At 41.5% G+C, this 17761-nt stretch overlaps 2 protein-coding genes and 1 long non-coding RNA gene across 3 annotated transcripts; 2 read left to right on the top strand and 1 right to left on the bottom strand.

Moving 5' to 3' along the window:
- The first annotated feature begins 39 nt into the window (after positions 1-39).
- Positions 40-3569, top strand: tmem30c (transmembrane protein 30C). Its single transcript, XM_049727254.2, has 7 exons — positions 40-471; positions 604-720; positions 1021-1128; positions 1192-1282; positions 1577-1723; positions 1786-1998; positions 2599-3569. The coding sequence occupies exons 1-7, from the start codon at positions 280-282 to the stop codon at positions 2787-2789; spliced, it is 1059 nt and encodes a 352-aa protein (XP_049583211.1). The 5' UTR covers positions 40-279; the 3' UTR covers positions 2790-3569.
- dcbld2 (discoidin, CUB and LCCL domain containing 2) lies at positions 3387-11981 on the bottom strand. The gene is made up of 15 exons (XM_049727253.2): positions 11615-11981; positions 9927-10151; positions 9717-9854; positions 9232-9283; positions 9084-9156; positions 6875-7008; positions 6720-6760; positions 6424-6639; positions 6233-6357; positions 5807-5954; positions 5215-5358; positions 5060-5153; positions 4931-4980; positions 4716-4850; positions 3387-4291 (listed from the first exon to the last, which is right to left on the bottom strand). The coding sequence occupies exons 1-15, from the start codon at positions 11718-11720 to the stop codon at positions 3939-3941; spliced, it is 2034 nt and encodes a 677-aa protein (XP_049583210.1). The 5' UTR covers positions 11721-11981; the 3' UTR covers positions 3387-3938.
- Positions 6878-11358, top strand: LOC125973280 (uncharacterized). The gene is made up of 2 exons (XR_011087206.1): positions 6878-7016; positions 7110-11358. It is a non-coding gene; the product is annotated as an uncharacterized lncRNA (long non-coding RNA).
- Positions 11982-17761: the final 5780 nt, after the last annotated feature.

Genomic DNA, 17761 nt, shown 5'->3' with positions numbered 1-17761 from the left:
CTAAATAGATGTCCTCAATAGCTATATGAGGATTACCGTACGTGTTGTCCAAAACAAAAGCAAAAAAGTCCAACAATAGTAAACAGGAAGAGGCAGTTGATTGTGGTTAATTAATAACAGAACTCAACCGTCTCTCCGCACAGCGAGAGGCCCGTCGTCAAATGTGCACGCGTTTGTTTGTCTGTGTGTGTCTTTTGCGTAGTGCTAACACAGGAACAGGAAGCGATCTCAGCCACTTTCACAGAACCCTCGAGCGACGTTCCCCGCGCCGTCGCCGCCATGGCCAAAGCCAAGAGCGGACCCCTGGCCCGTAGGCCCGACAACTCGGCCTTCAAACAGCAGCGCCTGCCCGCCTGGTCACCCATGCTGACGGCTAACACCGTCCTGCCTTTCTTCTACTTCACGGCTATCATCTGCATGGTGCTGGGAATTTGGCTTCTTCTCACGACACAGAGTGTCCAGGAAATCCGGGTGAGCCTGCACCATATTTGTGAAAGGTGCTGAAGAAATGTGTTTTTTTTAAGCCGTCAAGGAAGGAAGTGGTCAAAGTCTATGTTGTGAACAAGTGTGTCCTCTATTCATAAATCTTTCCTGTCTCCTTAGTTGGATTACACAGACGACGGCGAGTGTGCACGATGTCACGACATGCGTAAGGATGTGAGCAACGCAAGATTGCCCTGCACTTGTAAACTGTACTTTCACGTGGACAGGGCCTTGAAGGTAACGTGCAAATGATAACATACATGTGCCTATTATTTACCCAAAAAAAAACGTTACTTGCCAATATATTCCTGTACCCTCGCCCTCATGTCTGTGTCATTTCATTTATGAATGGTTGTCGATGTTTTATAATAGTGATTTTATTTGGGGCAACTTCACAGAACACATTGTGCTCCACAGTGGAGGTTTGTGTATGGTAGCTGGGCTCTATTTTTTTATTGGTGGTTAACCAGTTAACCAGATTTGACGTGCCTGCAACATCTGTAAGCCACACTGATGTTTGCTCCTCTGCTGTTTCAGGGGGATGTCTTTTTCTACTACGCCCTTCAAAACTTCCACCAGAACCTGCGCAGATATATGGACTCCAGGGATGACGCGCAGATGGTCGGCAGGAAGACCAACCTGAAGGTGCTTTGCAATGCAATGCCTTGTTTTTAAAACGTATTCATATGTAATTTGTATTTATTGCAGAAACCCAGTTCGTATTGCAAGCCGTTTGCCACCAACGACAAAGGACTCCCTATCGCCCCCTGTGGCGCTGTGGCCAACAGCATCTTTAATGGTAAAGACACACACCCTAGAATCTCACCTTGCACAGGATGGCAATGTCACTTGCAAGTTCTGAACTCCTATTTGCACGCTAGTGTCCTACCAAGTGGACTTGAAAGATTTATATCTAGCATGGATGCTGTTAGCTGACTTCCTTGGTGTTCTTCCTCAGAATTGTTCTTGATCCAAATCTTAACAATGGATCATGATTAATACCATCCCCAGTTACATGTGATCAAATAATGTGTGTGTGAATCATGTGGTGTTTCTGATGTTTTGATTCGTGACATCTCTTATTCCCCCACAGATTCCTTCAAGTTCGAATATCTTGGCTCTGGTAGTTCCCAGTACCCTGTGCCTTTATTACGCAAAGGCATCAGCTGGTACACGGACAAAAACATCAAGTACCGCAACCCGCGGACAGAAAACATGACCTTGGCTGAAGTCTTCCAAGGTATTTCTTTCCATCTATTTTGTGTACTTTCACAAGATGACGGTGGATGTGAAACCCGACAGGCACGGCACCACCTCCCTACTGGCACAAGCCAGTTTACGAGCTGGATACGCAAGACGCCATCAACAACGGGTTCATCAATGAAGCGCTCATCGTGTGGATGCGAGAGGCCGCCTTCCCCAACTTCAAGAAGCTCTACGGCGTTTTGCTCCGCACCAACAAACCCTTCCAGAGCGGCCTCCCGAAAGGCAACTACAGCGTGGAGATAACCTACAGTATCTTTCTTAAAGGAGACATGCTTTGTGTTTTTACAACCACCTCACAATTTTATGCATTTTTTGAGTTTTAATAAAAAGTCCCAATCACCGTCGTAGTTTCAGAAATAGGCAACGGACGTATTTCCAGAACTAGGCAAGACAGACATTGTTGTTTTATTTTACACTTAATGGGTGGCGAGGCATTCCAGAGATCAAACTACAGTTCTCTATCATATTAATCCCTCGTTTAATATTAATATGAAATCCACGAAGTACGGTCACCAACAAGAAGTACTGGGCAGGCTAACGAGTTAGCGGAAATACGCTCATTCGCCATCGTGCTAACACGCGAAAACGGACTTCTAAAGGAATGTAAACGAACATTTGGAGCAATACTAAAGGTTAGACGCGTTTCCTCAATTTAGAAGTTTTCTTTTGACTTTTAAATGTTTTTTTTATTTTGGAAAAAAATCCGCAATGTAGTGAAGCCGCGATAAACGAAACGCGAAGTAGCGAGGGATCACTGTATTTGTTTGCAAGCCATTAAAAGGCTAATTTTTACCTTTATTTTCATGATCAATCTGTTTGCCCCCCTTGACTCTCAACCCTTCCCTCCAGACTACCCCGTGCAGTACTTCCGAGGCAGGAAGCAGGTGGTCCTGACCACGTTGAACTGGTTCGGCGGTCCCAACCAGTTCCTGCCCATCGCTTACTTGATCACCAGCAGTCTAGCACTGCTGGCAGCCATTGGGCTCACTGTCATCTGGTGGAAGTTTGGGAAAGATGGGAAGAACATGGGTGAGTTATGAATAAGCAGCAGAGTCTATGTTATCAAAACAAAAATGAAATGTGCAAAATATTGTAATAACATATATTGTATAATATATAAAATTTGTATTGCATCTCACGTTATGTTAACGTGAGTAGAAACTGATTTTTACCTTGTGGAAATAGCAGTTAATTTAAATAATTAAAGCCTTATTTTTATTGCCCACTTGCTTTCAATTGGCTTTATTCACTTCTATGTAGCAATATTCTGACCTCATGTATAGCTTCAGTGTGTTGTATACCCAGAATCAAATTTGATTTAGGATAGGATGTATGTGGAAAAAGTAAAAATTGCTTTTTATGTAAATTGATGGGACCACTAAATAAAATCAAATTAAATGTGCATTAAATCTAATATAATTAAATCTATACATATAAACATGTATGAAATGAATTTAAAAAAGTCAAAACAAAAATAGGCAATACAAAACAAAGTTGAGTGCTAAAAGTTTCAAAGAACAGGAAAAAAAATGTAATGACATAATGAAAGTATTGCACTTTAATTTGCACCACCAGACAATAAATTGGCTTGATGCAAAGCAATGCCCAAAATAAACAAAACCACAGTAATGTCACACTTCTCTTACTCATCAAAATGTACTTTATTTCTCACATTAAGACTTTAAAAAGTTCATTCTGCTGAGCTGCGACGCAAACAAAAATAGGCAACATTTGGTCTGCAGAAGCGGCATGGGGTGGGCAGTGGGTGGGCTTATCAGCAGGATTCCAAAATAAATATCAGTAAAAAAAAAAAAAAAAAATCACTTGGGAATTCTTCGAGGTTTGCGTCGACGGAATCACACAAGCAGTAACACAAGTTCAAGTTACGCTTTCAAAGACAACGCGTACCGTGGACAACGAAGCTAAGGAGGAATTTTTGTTTTCCGTCATCACCTTTGTAACAAGATCGTTTTTTTTTTTTTTAATCACAGTTTCACAAAAGCAAGAATCACAGATTACAAAAACAGTAGTTGGCGCGCTCGTCTTGTGAGCTACGCGCAGCGCGAAAAAACAAACATTCATTTCTGCGCTTTCAGTGATCCGACTGGAATGGCGCCAACGCAAGCGGATCCAAATCGCCGTCTGTACACGATAGACATCTCCGGATAAAAGCTCAGGTAGTTGGCCAATCACGCGCCCCCTTCGGCTCTGTTGGTGCCGCACTGGGGCACCTGATAGGTGGGGTCGTGTCCCGTGGCGGTTTTGGGTGTGTCGTATGCCGACTGGCTGCCATCTGTCCGTGCCAGCAGCAACGTGGCGGGCGCGGCTCCTGACAAATGGCGGCCCATGTCCACCACGATGGGCGTGGCGTACTCAGCCCCCGAGGCGGGCAGGGGCTCCGCGTAGGCGTGATAGACATCTGGGGAGATGGGGGCGTCGTACAGGTCGGGGTCGCTGTAACTCGGGTCGGGACTCTCGTCGGGTTTAAAGGTGGACCGGGGACCCAGTGTTGTTACGCCGCTCACCAGGGGCTCTGCGTATTCTATCCAAAAGCAATCAATGAAAATAAGATCATCAACATTGTGTCATAAGCATCTACATTTTTTTTCTTTGTGTTTTGATTCAAATTTAATTTGATGGTGCATGTTTTTTATTAGACATCATAACCATATTTATAAGAAAACCTTTTTTTTTTTTTTTTAATGTAGCGTTAAAAACATGTAGACTACTGCCACCTGCTGGTATGTTCCTTTACTAGAACAATAGTCAAGTGGTCAAGAATGTCAGGACTAGTCAGTCTATCAGTTGCAGTTCATATTTAGTTTTTAGAAGGAGCCTGTTAATGTTGAAATAATTATTTATTAGGAAGCAATACTTCAGTAAAAGTGCACGTAAATAATTTTGGAAATAAAAGAAATAAATGTAGAATGATGGCATTTATTTCAAAGCGGCGCCACAACTGATACCTGCGGGTTCGGCGTGCAGTCTCGGAACGGCGCCCCTCGCCGTAAGCCGGCCCACCTCGCTGCTGCTATAGCGGACAGAGTCCTCCACCTCCACCATTTTGGACGGCAGTAACTGCTTCATACTTTTCCACCAGTCTGCAAGGAAAACAGCAAATTCCAAATGGGAAGTTCTCAGAGACGACGGCAAAAAAAAAAAAATGAGGACGATGACACACCAGTGCGATTCCAGTGAGGGAGGTCATACGTTCCTTCGGAGCTCTTCTTCCTGTAAACCGAGATGCCGAGGCATAAAAACAACATGGTTGTTTTTTGTTTTTGACAAGTCATCATGAGAGAATACTCACCGACTCCTCCAGTGCCAAGCACATACCACCAGCAAGATGAGTGCTGTCAACACCATGACCAAAACAGGTACGAGGACAGCAGCCAGCGCCACATCTGAGCTCCAAAAGAAAATTACAATTAACGACTGACTTTTTATTTTCTTTTTCAAACGTACCTTTGCCAGTGAGAGGCGGCATGGTGGTGTTTCGGATATCCGGAGGTGGTGTGGTCTTGCTGAACGTACGTGGGCGTTTTGTGGCTGCCGGGCGAGGGGTGAAACGGGGAGGCGGGAACATCCTGGGCTCCATAGCCTTCCTCGCTGCGGAGAACATCTGACACTTAAGCTACTTTATAACCAGTGGCTATGCTTCTCTTTGTAAAGGTGAATCCTGATTGAGCGTCTATTTCCACCAGAAGACATTTTGTTTGGGGGACGATTTTGTTACGATTAAGTAGAATTGACGTAGTGTCTGATGACTTCACACCGTACCAAATATTTGCAATTTCACCCATTTGTGTTTTCAGATTAATACTGCATTTGTGGAATATGAGTTAAGCAGCAACATTCACCCGTTTTTATTCATCTCAGAGGGCGGCCATATTGCCACTTGCTGTCGATTAAAAATGACATCACAGGTTCTAGTGATGGCAAAATGGCCGCCCCCTGAAATGGCTATAACCAGGTCGATTTTCCTGTTCAATCCATATTCCGCAAACAAAACACGGGAAAGTGAGCTGACATTAAAATAAAAGCATTTTGCTCTCACCTGAAGACACTTGGCATCCGAGCAGCTCCACCTTGATAGCGATCCTCTGCTGCCACCAGGTTGGATTAATCCTCAGGTAGCGCGCCTCGATGGGGGGGATGAAATTATTCCTGACCTCATCCTGGTAGTTGATGTTGCCTTGGAAAATCTGGAAATCACGACAAAAGTCTCCAGAATCCCAACGGTGACATTCCCAGAACAGGCCGCTTAATCCATATCTATTCATTATTAAAAGCCACGTGCCCATCCAAGCACTCTACTCCAACCACTCATTTCCTGAGAAACCATGAGTCAATACCCGTTGCTATGGCAACAGAGCCAAGTCTGCAACCTCTCGGCCATCTAAAGTGCCATTTTTTTCCTGTCAATTTGCTCAACATGGATGCCGGTGACGTTATTGATGAAGCGATTAGCTGCTAGTGTTACCATGTCTTGCGTGGAGTTGGCTTCCTTGTAGCGCAGCCACCGCTCGCCGTCGTGACTGAAAAGGACTCGGTATGCCGACACGTAGTACGGGTATTCCCTCAGCGTAGAGCCTGTGCTGGTGATGCCTTCATGCAACAAAAAAAAAAGAAAATCATTTTACGACAAAGAAGATATTTAGGTTGCCTCTGTACCTGTGATCCTCTTCTGTCGTTTTAGGTCCACCTGCAGCCACTGGTGTTGGTCGTTGTGGGAGGGCGCCCAGGGCAGCCCCGCCTTATTTAGCCGAGCTCCCGACGGCGCCCACACGCTGACCTGACCCGCCACGTCATTCCACTCCCACACGGACGAGGCGGAGATCTGACTATCTGCCACGCCACCGGACCCTAATCCCAGCGTTCCATAGCAGCCTGAAAGCAGTAATTCAAAAAATATTTTTTTCTTGGAGGGGGGGTATCCTTTTACATTGTTCAAGTCATGTGACACATACCGTTTGTCCTAAAGGTGAAGAGACTGTTTGACAGTGTTCCTCTGAGGGACAATAAAAAGTTCATTAATGGTGAGAAATCCACATTTTCTTCTAATTTCCATAAGGCCAGGCTTCTGAATACTTTTTAATCATGTCTGATTCTTTTTCTTTCTTACCCAGTGGACGTGACGTTGTTGGCCAGTGTGCCCTTATACTGCGGGATCCCTTTACTGCTAACCACATGGATCCTGCCCCCCACGGCGTTGGATACCACGCCAGCGTGCACAGCAGCCAAACACAGCGGAGATGACTAGACAGGTATGATAGACAAAAATATTGATGAAATGAAAACAATCTTATAAATACTCAACACATCTGACAGTGGAAATAAAATTGTGCATTAATTTCAAGCGCGTGATGATATTCACACTGCGCCAGATGGGATGCCGATGACTCGCTGTGATGTCACATCGATTTGGTGAGAACGCTCGAGTGTCTCAGGTAGTGAATCACCCGGCCGGCTGCATTCCAATTTCAATGTGCAACCCTAAACACAAAAGAGAGCCTTCCCGGGAACAGCTGGGATTTTTCTTTTTTTTCTGAATGGCTGGAAAAGGCCAACCGGAGGAATTTGGCGCTAACGAGTTGTGAGCCGACCCCGCGGAGTGACGAGTGTGTTTACACACATGTACTTATTCACATGCACGCCGCAGGCAATCAACACTTGCCCAATAACTGCTTCAAATTTCCCATACACACACATGCCACTTCCCGGACTATGTTTAAGTGGGCTGGCCATAGCTACGTTAGCGCTAAAAAAAAAAAACAATGTGACAATTTAAAACCACACAATCATCATTCGCCTGCAAATCACACAGCAAAACTATCTCACACCATCCCTAAAAAATATGCATTTAATCCAGCAATAACCTGGATTTTATTTTCACTGGCGGAGGCAGAACTTCATCCTGGCAAATTAAACTTTGTCAATTCATACAGCCGGACCCGGTCAATAAAACGGCACTATACTGAATTAAATCAAATTGCATCGCTTGAAGGTCAACTGGAGAGCTGCACCCTGCCGCCAACGCATTGTCAGGCCTCCCTAATAATATGATGGGAGGAGACACACACATGCATACATACATAGACACACACATGACACGCAGACACAGTGAGGTGTTGTCCAGCATGTCAGCTGCACTGAGTCACTCTCCGAGAACACGCCGCAGCTGCACTGGATTAGGAGCTCTTTTCTTCTGGGCCAAAGTATTATCTCACCTCCGTTTCACCCCTCTGACCCGGACCCTCCTCTATTCCTAAGGGGCGCCCCACTCCCTCTAAATCCAGCCCATTACCACCACCACCTACCCCTCCCCTCCTCCCGTCACTCGGCAACAACCCTCCTCCTTTAGTCGAATCGTGCGGCGGTGACATCATCGCACCCCCGCAAAGTCAGATACCGAAAAGACGAGACCGGTTTACAACATAAAACCACAAGGCCGCCTTGGATAGACCACAAGCTCAAAGTATCGAGGCTCTCATGGCACAACTGTACTTGCCCGTACTTGGAATAAAAAGGTTTCACTTCATTCGGAATATTCTGATCGGATCAAGCCCATTCCCGTCAAGATTTATTTTGAATATGTCGAATGTTAATCCAAGCGTGACGCTTAAACACGCAAATACTAATTAGATCATTAGTTTTAGTGTCCATGAAACCAGTGCATCGGATCAAAATTTGAATCCAAATTTTTAGGCCTATTTTCATTTCTTTCATTTTGGCATTTTGACTTGCTGTCTAGATTTGTCAGCGTTCAACAATAGTTGAATAAAGTGACATAGTTTAATGAAAGAAAGACACAGCTATAATTTATAACGGGTAATTTGACATTTTGTGAGTCACTTTGTGGCATTTACTAGCCTAACGTGACCGACATGTACCAGCGTGTCCTGACAAGCCAGATGTCGGTTGGCGTTTTAACGCGCCAACTGCAGTAAATCGCATCAGTCCCAGCTTATTGCGTTAGCGTTCCGGTTAACTAGATAGCCGACCGAAATGAAATAGGTCAGTTGGAATCAAAACAGACAGAAAGCTAATAAGCGTGGGAGTGACAACCACATTGGGGAAAAACAACGAGACGGATTTCGAGCATTTCGAGAGGCGCTCGGTATCATATCGATTTGGGTTAAATATTAAATATAGAAGAACATTTTTGTTTTAATATTTAAAAATGAATGCATTAACAATGTTAAAAGTGAATAAGATTTTTATTTATTCCCTAAACCTTTAAATTTTTGGTCTTTCTGGTGCTGATAATTGTCGAGATTTAAACAATACTTGTGTCCTGATTCATAATTGGTTAAAAAGAAAGTTTTAATCACCTCTCGGTATCCAGTCGGTATTGTTCCGGAAACCTCCTCTGTTGACGTCAAGCATCCGGCTGGACAGTATTTGCTTGGGAAGAGAAGAAAATGAACGTCAGACAAAAACAAGCCAACCTTCTTGCGACTCAAACATCAAGGTGTTTACCTAAACTCCGCTTCGGGGAAATCACTTCCTTTGTGTAGGCATGTGATGAGATCTAAAGTAAACAATGTCACAACAGGTTAAGGTCAACAATCGACAACAATTAGCGGCATGTTGTCTTACAAGTATTTTAGACAGCTGCGCCTTTCCAGGAAGTGTTGAATTTTAAATCACAATACATATAATACAACCTGCCACTAGCAGTTTGTGTGCATTCTGTTCCCACTAAATTTGAGTATAAATATGTTTTGTCTATATGGGCCCTGTAATTGACTTTTTATTGGAATAAGACAGTTCGTCCTTCTCCAGTTGGTCCAAAATGCTCACATTATCCCAATTTAGGCTCCGAGTAATATTTTTTAGAGATTATTTAAAGATACTTATATTTGTTTTCCAAATCTTAAAATGGCCCTTTGCAGCTTATCTTTAATGAAGAAACATTCCTATTCGATGGCTTTCGATAACAAAAAGTACGAAGGGAGGTTTACCTGTGTGTTCTGTGGTGGAGTAGGACAGGTAGAATCCACGTCCAGTGTGATGTCTCCCGCTCATGAATTGAACTGTGATTTGATTCCCAGCGGACTCTATTAGTTTGTTCACCTTCACGTTCAAGCCGCAGTACTTCGCTGTAGTACGATAAAAGTCATGTTATTCAAAAACTATATAATAGATTTTATTTTCAAAGCGCATGAGCTTACCAATTTCGCTCCTGGTAGGTCCGATGCCATTGTACAAGCGGAGGTAGTTGACCTGGCAGTCACCGTCGTCAATGTCCAGCTCAGCGAAGCAGAAGTGGATCCTGGTGCCAGGGGGGACGCTGATCTCCCACTCGCAGACCGTGTTGTTGGGGTACGGCCCCGGGTAGCCCAGCGACGACAGCGTCCCACTAGTCGGGCCCAGCACTGTGGGTCCGCAGCCATCACCTGCACAAAAACAACAGGTGACTTTTGGAGACACTTCTCCCCTCCATTGATAATACATGACCTTGTAACTCAGGCTATTTAGCAAGTCTTTTTCCAGCTAACCTCCAACATGATCCAGTACCTCAGAAAATCTCAGTTAAGGATTAACTTGAGCTTTTCCCTTTGGCTTTTTTTTTTCCATGTTACTTATTACGAAAGATGGACAGCCATTGTGCACAACACAATTTTTCACCAAATCCGGAAACGTCAGCAGAGATTTAAATAACAAACTTGTGGCGTTAGCTTTTTCTTTGTATTTTTTTGCAACACGACATCCAGAGAACTGCATGATGTCACGTGAAATCTGGAGAGACCAGCATATCTGGTCAGACTTCAGTTTAGCAATGTTTCCACGTCCTTATCTTTTTTTTTTTCAACCCTTATGCCACAACAATGGTCATGCAAGACCATTTTATTTCCTATGGGAATGTTTAAGTCAAAGATTTGTTTTTGAACTCGGACGATCCACTGTAATCCCTTTTGCAGCTGCAAAACACTAGCCAATCGTAAGCGATTCATCAAAAAGTGCAACTAAAGTCAAGTTCTGACCTTAAAGACTTTTTTTTTTGGTACAGGGTGAGCTGAAGTGTGTTTATCTGTGTTATGCAAGAGCTTCTCGGTGGACATTATCCAGCTGAAGAGGACAAAAACAAAAGCCTCTTTCCCAGCTCTGACTCACTGCAATGTTCACCAGCAGCTCATGTTACCTTCCTAATAACTCACCACAAGACTACTTTTAAACCAACTGTCCCCCTTATGCCAGTTAGGTATCACATTAGAGTGAGTTGCAAGACGTTTGAGCTGCAATTATAAATTATGACAATTTTGTCCACGTGTTTACAGTCATGCCCCCCCCCCCAACACCCCCAAACTTCACTCACCTGAGTTTGCCTATTAAAATGCAACCCTCATTTTTGCTCAAATGTGCCCGAAGCAGATCTAAAGATATTAAATGCAGAATTTATGTTTGCAAAGCACCGTAAACACGTGGAAACATGAGCAACTACTGTGATTGGAGCTGGGGGGGGGAAAGGCCACAACATGCCCGACATGTGCTGCTGTCTCGTATTGGCGAAAAAGCAAGCGATGCCCCTTTAACACTTGTCGTCTTTCAAAAGATCCGTTTAGAATTTCATCATTTAATAGAAGTTATGGGTGATCAAATGCATCTTAAACTAATCTATGAACGCTTTACTTGAAATCGGCAATCGTGAAAGCCCCCAAGCGGTCCGCGTGCCGAAAGAAAACAGCGTGAACAAAACCGGTTCTCCTGGTTTTAGCGCAACGAATGCATGGCGGCGGATTGCGGAAAGCGGTTGAAAACCAAACGGAATTCCGCCCACCAAAATGGCCATGTTAGGACACAAGTCAACTGTTGGGTGCATTAAGAAGGCATTCTTCTTCTGCGGACTTTTCGCACCCACCTTTCTGCGCCCTGCAGCCTTCCGCGGTGAGGATGATGACGAGGATCGACAGGACGAGAACCCCGGCCCCTGTCGGCCCCCTGCCCACCATTACCGCTCCTTCCATAGTAGCAGCCTGCAGTCCAAATGCATACTGCTCGCTTCGGGAGCGCCGGTCGCACACTGCTCCGATCGAAGTGCACCACGCGGGCCGACGTTTAGATCCACTCGAGGGGATCCGAGTGTGGCTTGTCCACCCCACCCCCGTGGATGTTATTCTGCCCCGCTATGATGATCCAGTGATTCGCGACTCTTGGTATGGAGGTTAGCACGCATACAGCACAAGCAATCTAAAGGGGCTACTTCCTCCATTAGAGCTCCACCCCCTGGAACTCGCTCACGCACATTTGACACCCCCGCAAGTCCAAAGGGCAAATCCACCTTGAATTTATTTGGCCCCAGGAGAAATAGGCAATTTTGTTTTTGTTTCATACTGAAGAGTACATTTGGGTTCAATAGATGAATATGAGATCAAAGTTTTATTTTTGTTATTTACATTCTGGATGAAACCACGATGAGCAAAAGTATTGGAACATGTGACAGCTAGGTGTTTCCAATTGCTCAGGTGTTGCCTTTTGCTTAAACGTTGCATAGTGTTTGTTAGTATCATGTATGCTGCATTTGATGGTAAGCAAAAATAAAGACCACGGATCTGCAAAAAAGCAAATGATTTTGAAGGTAAGAGAACATCAATGCAAGAACATTTGGAATGTCCTGAAACAAACTGTACTGAGCAATATACTTTGGATAAACACATTGACAGGCCATACCAAAGAATGCAAACTACTAATCGGCAAAAAGAATCAGAAGGTCAGATTATGCAAAGTACCTGTACAGTGATGAGGCCAACATTAACATCGAGCAAAGTGATGGAAATGCCAGAGCATATTATAAAGAACGTTTTGACTTAAATTGAAAATAGGTTATGTTTCAATACAAAAGTTATATTAAGTAATTCCAGCAAAAAAAATGTCATTCATCCAACTTTGTTCGACGGTAAGATCAGTGACATAATAAAACTTCTTCATTGCTTTGCTGCAACCTAATGTCCATATTAAACTGATGATTTATTGTGCCATGTACAGCACCACAAAGTAGACTGAATTGGTCCAAACATTTGTTTTGGAAAATCACTGGAGTGAGGAGTTCACATTTTCTGACTGAATTGGTCCAAACATTAGTTTTGGTAAATCGCTGGAGTGAGGAGTTCACATTTTGTGTCACTGTCATGCAACGCTGGTATTCCATCAAAACATTCTGCTTCTAAGCATCATGACTCATCGGGAAGATTACTCCTTTTATTATTTTTATTTTTCATTTTACAAGATGACATAATGACATGTTTCCAGCTGGATTTCATTTAGCTGCTGTCACACCAAAAGCCCATGCTAAGTGGAATCATAAGTCATTAAAAAATTAAAAACATCCCCCGCCAAACGTAAATAAAGATTTAAAAATTACACCAATGGAAAATTTAGATTTAAGTGCATTCAAAATTCCATTTCGAACCTTAGACTCTGTGAGGCAGACATGCTCACCGCTAGTCCAACATGTTGTCATTCTTATCATGGAATAATAAAAATGTTTTATTGTAAAACATTTTTGTTAAACCCCACTATAATCAAATTGCTAAACTGATCATGTCTGGAAATATTTAATTACATTAAAAATACCAACTATACCAATAACATTAAAAATAAATTGTAATTTAATTAAATGTTAAAATTATTTACGCATTATTTTATTTTTATAGTTAAGTAGCCAATTATACCAATTACAGATTACTTAAAGCATTTAATTGAATTCAAAATATTTTCTCAGAAATACACGTCTATGCATTATTAATACATTATGTATTTTTTTTCACAAGTGATGTTAAATTAATAATGTATAGCACAGTAAGAATGAGAACAAAATAATTTTTTCACACTAATATTGTACAAACTGAGCTCTGTGTTCATGTTAAGTTAATTAAGTGAACATTTATGAAAAACAATCCAGTCTCCACCCTCCTGTGGCATATAAAGATCGAATATCTGACGTCATCTTCTGTTGCTTTGGTTACCAGTGCAAACAAACACTTTCCTTTTAGCCTTTAAGAATGTGTCTGATAGTTATTATTTTTAATACTCCATATGCATAACATCGAGGGAAATCCCGTTGTGATGCATGCAAGCAAAGTCTAAACGCTATAAAAATGTATATTACATATGGAAGGCAGTACAAAGGCCCTGTTTTTTTGCAAACGATGGAGTATATTGTATTCCTTTTGTACTTGAAGCGAACACTGACATCTGGTGGTTAGAATATAGAACAGCAGTGCTGCCCTATTTAAATTAAATAAACAAACCTCATTATTTCAGTTATAAACCTTTATCTACTAAAATGATAATAATAAACATTAAAGCGGTAGTCATGGTGATAAATAAGGGATTTGCTTGGTTGGGGTTATACTGTATAATTGAGCAGTAGTTTTAAATATTTAAAACAGCAGCAGATGGTGCAAAGCACTTCCTGCGCTTGTGCAGTAACATATGTGTCCACTAGAGAGCGCTAAAGAAAGCGAACTTGTACTAGTTTCACAATTTCTTCAACGTCCTTGAAAAATCATTGCCTATTTCAAAATTCTAAATATTAAAGACAGTTGACATTACTTCACTTTAGTTTACTTAAGCATGTTAAAAAGTAGTCAAAAGTTAATTCAATGCTACTTAAAATAAGTAAATGAGTAATAAAAACGTATAATTGCATGCATTAAAGAAATGAAATAAATATCTTTAATTCCTGTATTGTTTTTAATTTTCAGAAGATTAAACTTAAAATTAAAAAATAAACTAAGACGTATAAAAAATCAATCAATTATGATTCTGTTTTATTTACAATTAAAGACTTACTTTACTTCCTGTCCATAAGTACTGAACAGTATTTACTGTTACATTAGAAAGTTACTATGACAAGTTATTTTAATTCTAATTATCACTTTATCATAAATCAGATCTCTTGTATGGCATTTCAATTATTTGTGGAAATTCATTAATTGCTGGCTCTGTCTCTATGTCCCGCGATTAGGGAGGGCTGGCTGCAGTCCATATGTACCAAACAGTGAGAAAACATAGTGGACAGTTAGTTAAAGACAATGTATGTTGTTAAATCCTCTGGGCGATGTTTGCAGCACTAAACACACACGCACATGCACAGCTCGGACTATTTCTACGTGACGTTAAAAGGTCATCAAGGAGGCCTAGCTAGTTCCTTGAGCAGAACGTCTATTTGTGTATCTGTCTCAGCGGACGTCTGACTGCGTGCAAGCTATGCGTCCTTCCCCATCTATCATGGCCGCCGTTTACGCGGACCCCCACCTGTCTACCATTCTGCCGTCATACTGTTTTGACCATTCATTTTTTCTTTCTGCTCTGTCTTGATGAGCAGCGCAATTCCGCTCGACAGCCCGGCAAGGCCGGTGGTCCCGGACGGCACATGTACATACATCACACGCTCAGTTTCCTGTACCCTTGCACAAATACACAGTTTACAAAAACTATGTTAAGGTGGCATATTTCCCCCACAAGTTGTCAGGGAGAAATAATAATCTCTTTTTAGGGCAAGACTAAATAATCAGCCAACACACTCTGACCTTTCAAATGACGAGGGGAATTTATCCTCCCCCTCTGGTGTGCTGTGTTTTGTTGCCATGACAGACCCTCATACGTACAGTGGCTAGACTATGGGATGCATGAGTCCAAAATACATCTGGATATACATATAGGCCGGTATCCCTGTGTCAGCAGTTTGCTCTCTGGGCTCCACTGGTCACAGAATTTTTCTTTCTTTTAGGTAATATTTAGTTTTTGTGGGGGTGCTTACTCTTCTTTTTTTTATTTTTATTTTAGAAAAAGTAGCTAACTGTATAAAACACAGAGATGATAAAGAATTTGTGATTTAGTTTTTTTCTCTGAAATATTTATATTTTTTAATATTTTTTTAATCCATGGGAATTTATCTCATTTTTGCCGTTACCTTTTTTAATTTTTAAGGAATGTTCTTTTTATTATTTTATTTTTCCGAATTTTTAGCTGTTCTATATTTTATTATTTCATGGGTTTTGATTTATTATATTTTTTTAAGATCTTTTAATTTATTAGTCTTTCTTTTTGGGATTTGCATTCACTATTTATTCATGTTTTATTTGTTTATTATTAGGTGATTATTTTTCATTTTTTTTAGTCAATTCTAATTTCTTCCTTGGCAATTATCACACAGTGCATATGACAACAAACACGCAGTTTATATAAAACAACACTCAGTGATGCCATTACATTTCTGTCAGGTGTGTGATTTTTTTTTTTTACTTAATTTCACTTTGGGCAATTCTACCATCGTGTGCAAAACACTTAAGAATGCTAAATTGTTCCCAAAAATAATTTCTGTGGTAATTAATGTGTTTCGATTCACAGTTCGACCATGGAAATGATTGTTTTTATTTCCATTACTTCCCAATCTTGTTTGAAGGCTTCAGACCTTCAATTGCGGCTTCGTCTTCTGTCCGTCCTTCCAATCGTGATCCAAGGTCCCTTTCTTGCGGCTCAGTCTGGAGCGGCCAGCATCCATTACTCAGCTATCTGCGAACATTCCTCATCCAGATGCTGTGTATTTTCCTTTTTTCTGCATGAGCCTCAAATGTACACAGCAAGGATCGATGCATTTATTTTTCAAAGACGAAAAAAACGAGAAGATCCATGTGTCTGGCAAGCGGCTTCATGAACTCATCAATACGGTCGTTCATTCATTCAGGATGGAAATGTTTCAACTTACGACACTCCCATTTCAAACCATTTTCTATGAAAATAGCTTGAAAATGCCTCTTAGAAATAATATTCATATGGACTAAATGAAAAAAATATGAGTCGTTTATCATAGATTCATTCAGTTTAGTACCAAGAATCGATACCGATCCCGATTCTGTTGTGATTAGCTAATTGAGGCTACATTGCAATCTTGCTAGCTAGCGCTTTACCGCTCCAAATTCCCTCATTAAACTTCTTCTCATTCTCTACAGGGACAAAAACAGCATTTTTTAAATTGACGTTTGCATTTGCCTAGATCAAATAAAATATGGCGTCCCTCAGGGCTATGTTCTATACCTTCTTTAGTTCAATTTTAACTTAGAGAAACCCTAAAATGGTACTTTTGGAGTAAATACTGTATTTCTAAATGAAAAGTTTGGATGGATAGAAGAACCCTTCATCATCTCAACCGCTTTTTCCATTGTAATACAAAAAACATTCCACATTTCCTGCTAAAACACGACAGAAAAATATTTTTTACCATTTCCAGTAGTGAGTGAAAACATCTTAATTCAGCCGTAAAACAAACTTGTTAAGGGCTGCCATTTATTTCACATATATTGAACCTGGCATGCTGTTAGTTTGACATGGAATAACACTTACCGGGTTACGAGCATTGCCAATGTTTCGGTCACAGAGTCCACGTATAACTATTGCTTTTGTGTGCACTGAAAAAAAAAAACACACGATGCTGCTTTCCGAGTATGGAGTGAGCTCATTGTAAGTTCGCAGCCTCTATTTATCCAACTATTTAAGAAGAATAACAACGTTTACAAAACTGCTTCACACACCATCAAGTCTAAGTAAGAACAGCTAAATGGTTCATGGAGTCTGGAAAGACTAACAAGAGAGCGGGAAGTGAGGTCGGAGAGTGTGTTGGGAACAAACTAGCAACGAAGTGAGGTTGGAAAAGTTTCATCGAGATCTCCTGGTGGAGCCGATGGAACAATAAATAATATACAATTGAGTTTTACATCGTTAAATCTTTGCACGTGTTTGTAGCAGTTATCTAAAAATATGTATAAATAATAATATCTGGAGAGAAATCTTAGAATTGATTTAACTTTTTCGTGCTATTGGGCCATTTTTAAAACCTTGTCATGTGTTTCCATTTTTGCCACAATGAGCGGCGTGGTGGGGGGTATTTTATTTTATTTTTTTTTCCTTGCAGACCATATGCTGCATGCATCCTAGCATGCTATGCTGTTTGTGCCAGGTCAACAGTGACTCCCGTGAGCATTCCTCACATTACTCGCACCACCCT

The sequence above is a fragment of the Syngnathus scovelli genome, chromosome 8 (genome assembly GCF_024217435.2).
Source record: "Syngnathus scovelli strain Florida chromosome 8, RoL_Ssco_1.2, whole genome shotgun sequence".
Taxonomy (NCBI): domain Eukaryota; kingdom Metazoa; phylum Chordata; class Actinopteri; order Syngnathiformes; family Syngnathidae; genus Syngnathus; species Syngnathus scovelli.
This window is presented reverse-complemented; position numbering and strand designations above follow the sequence as displayed.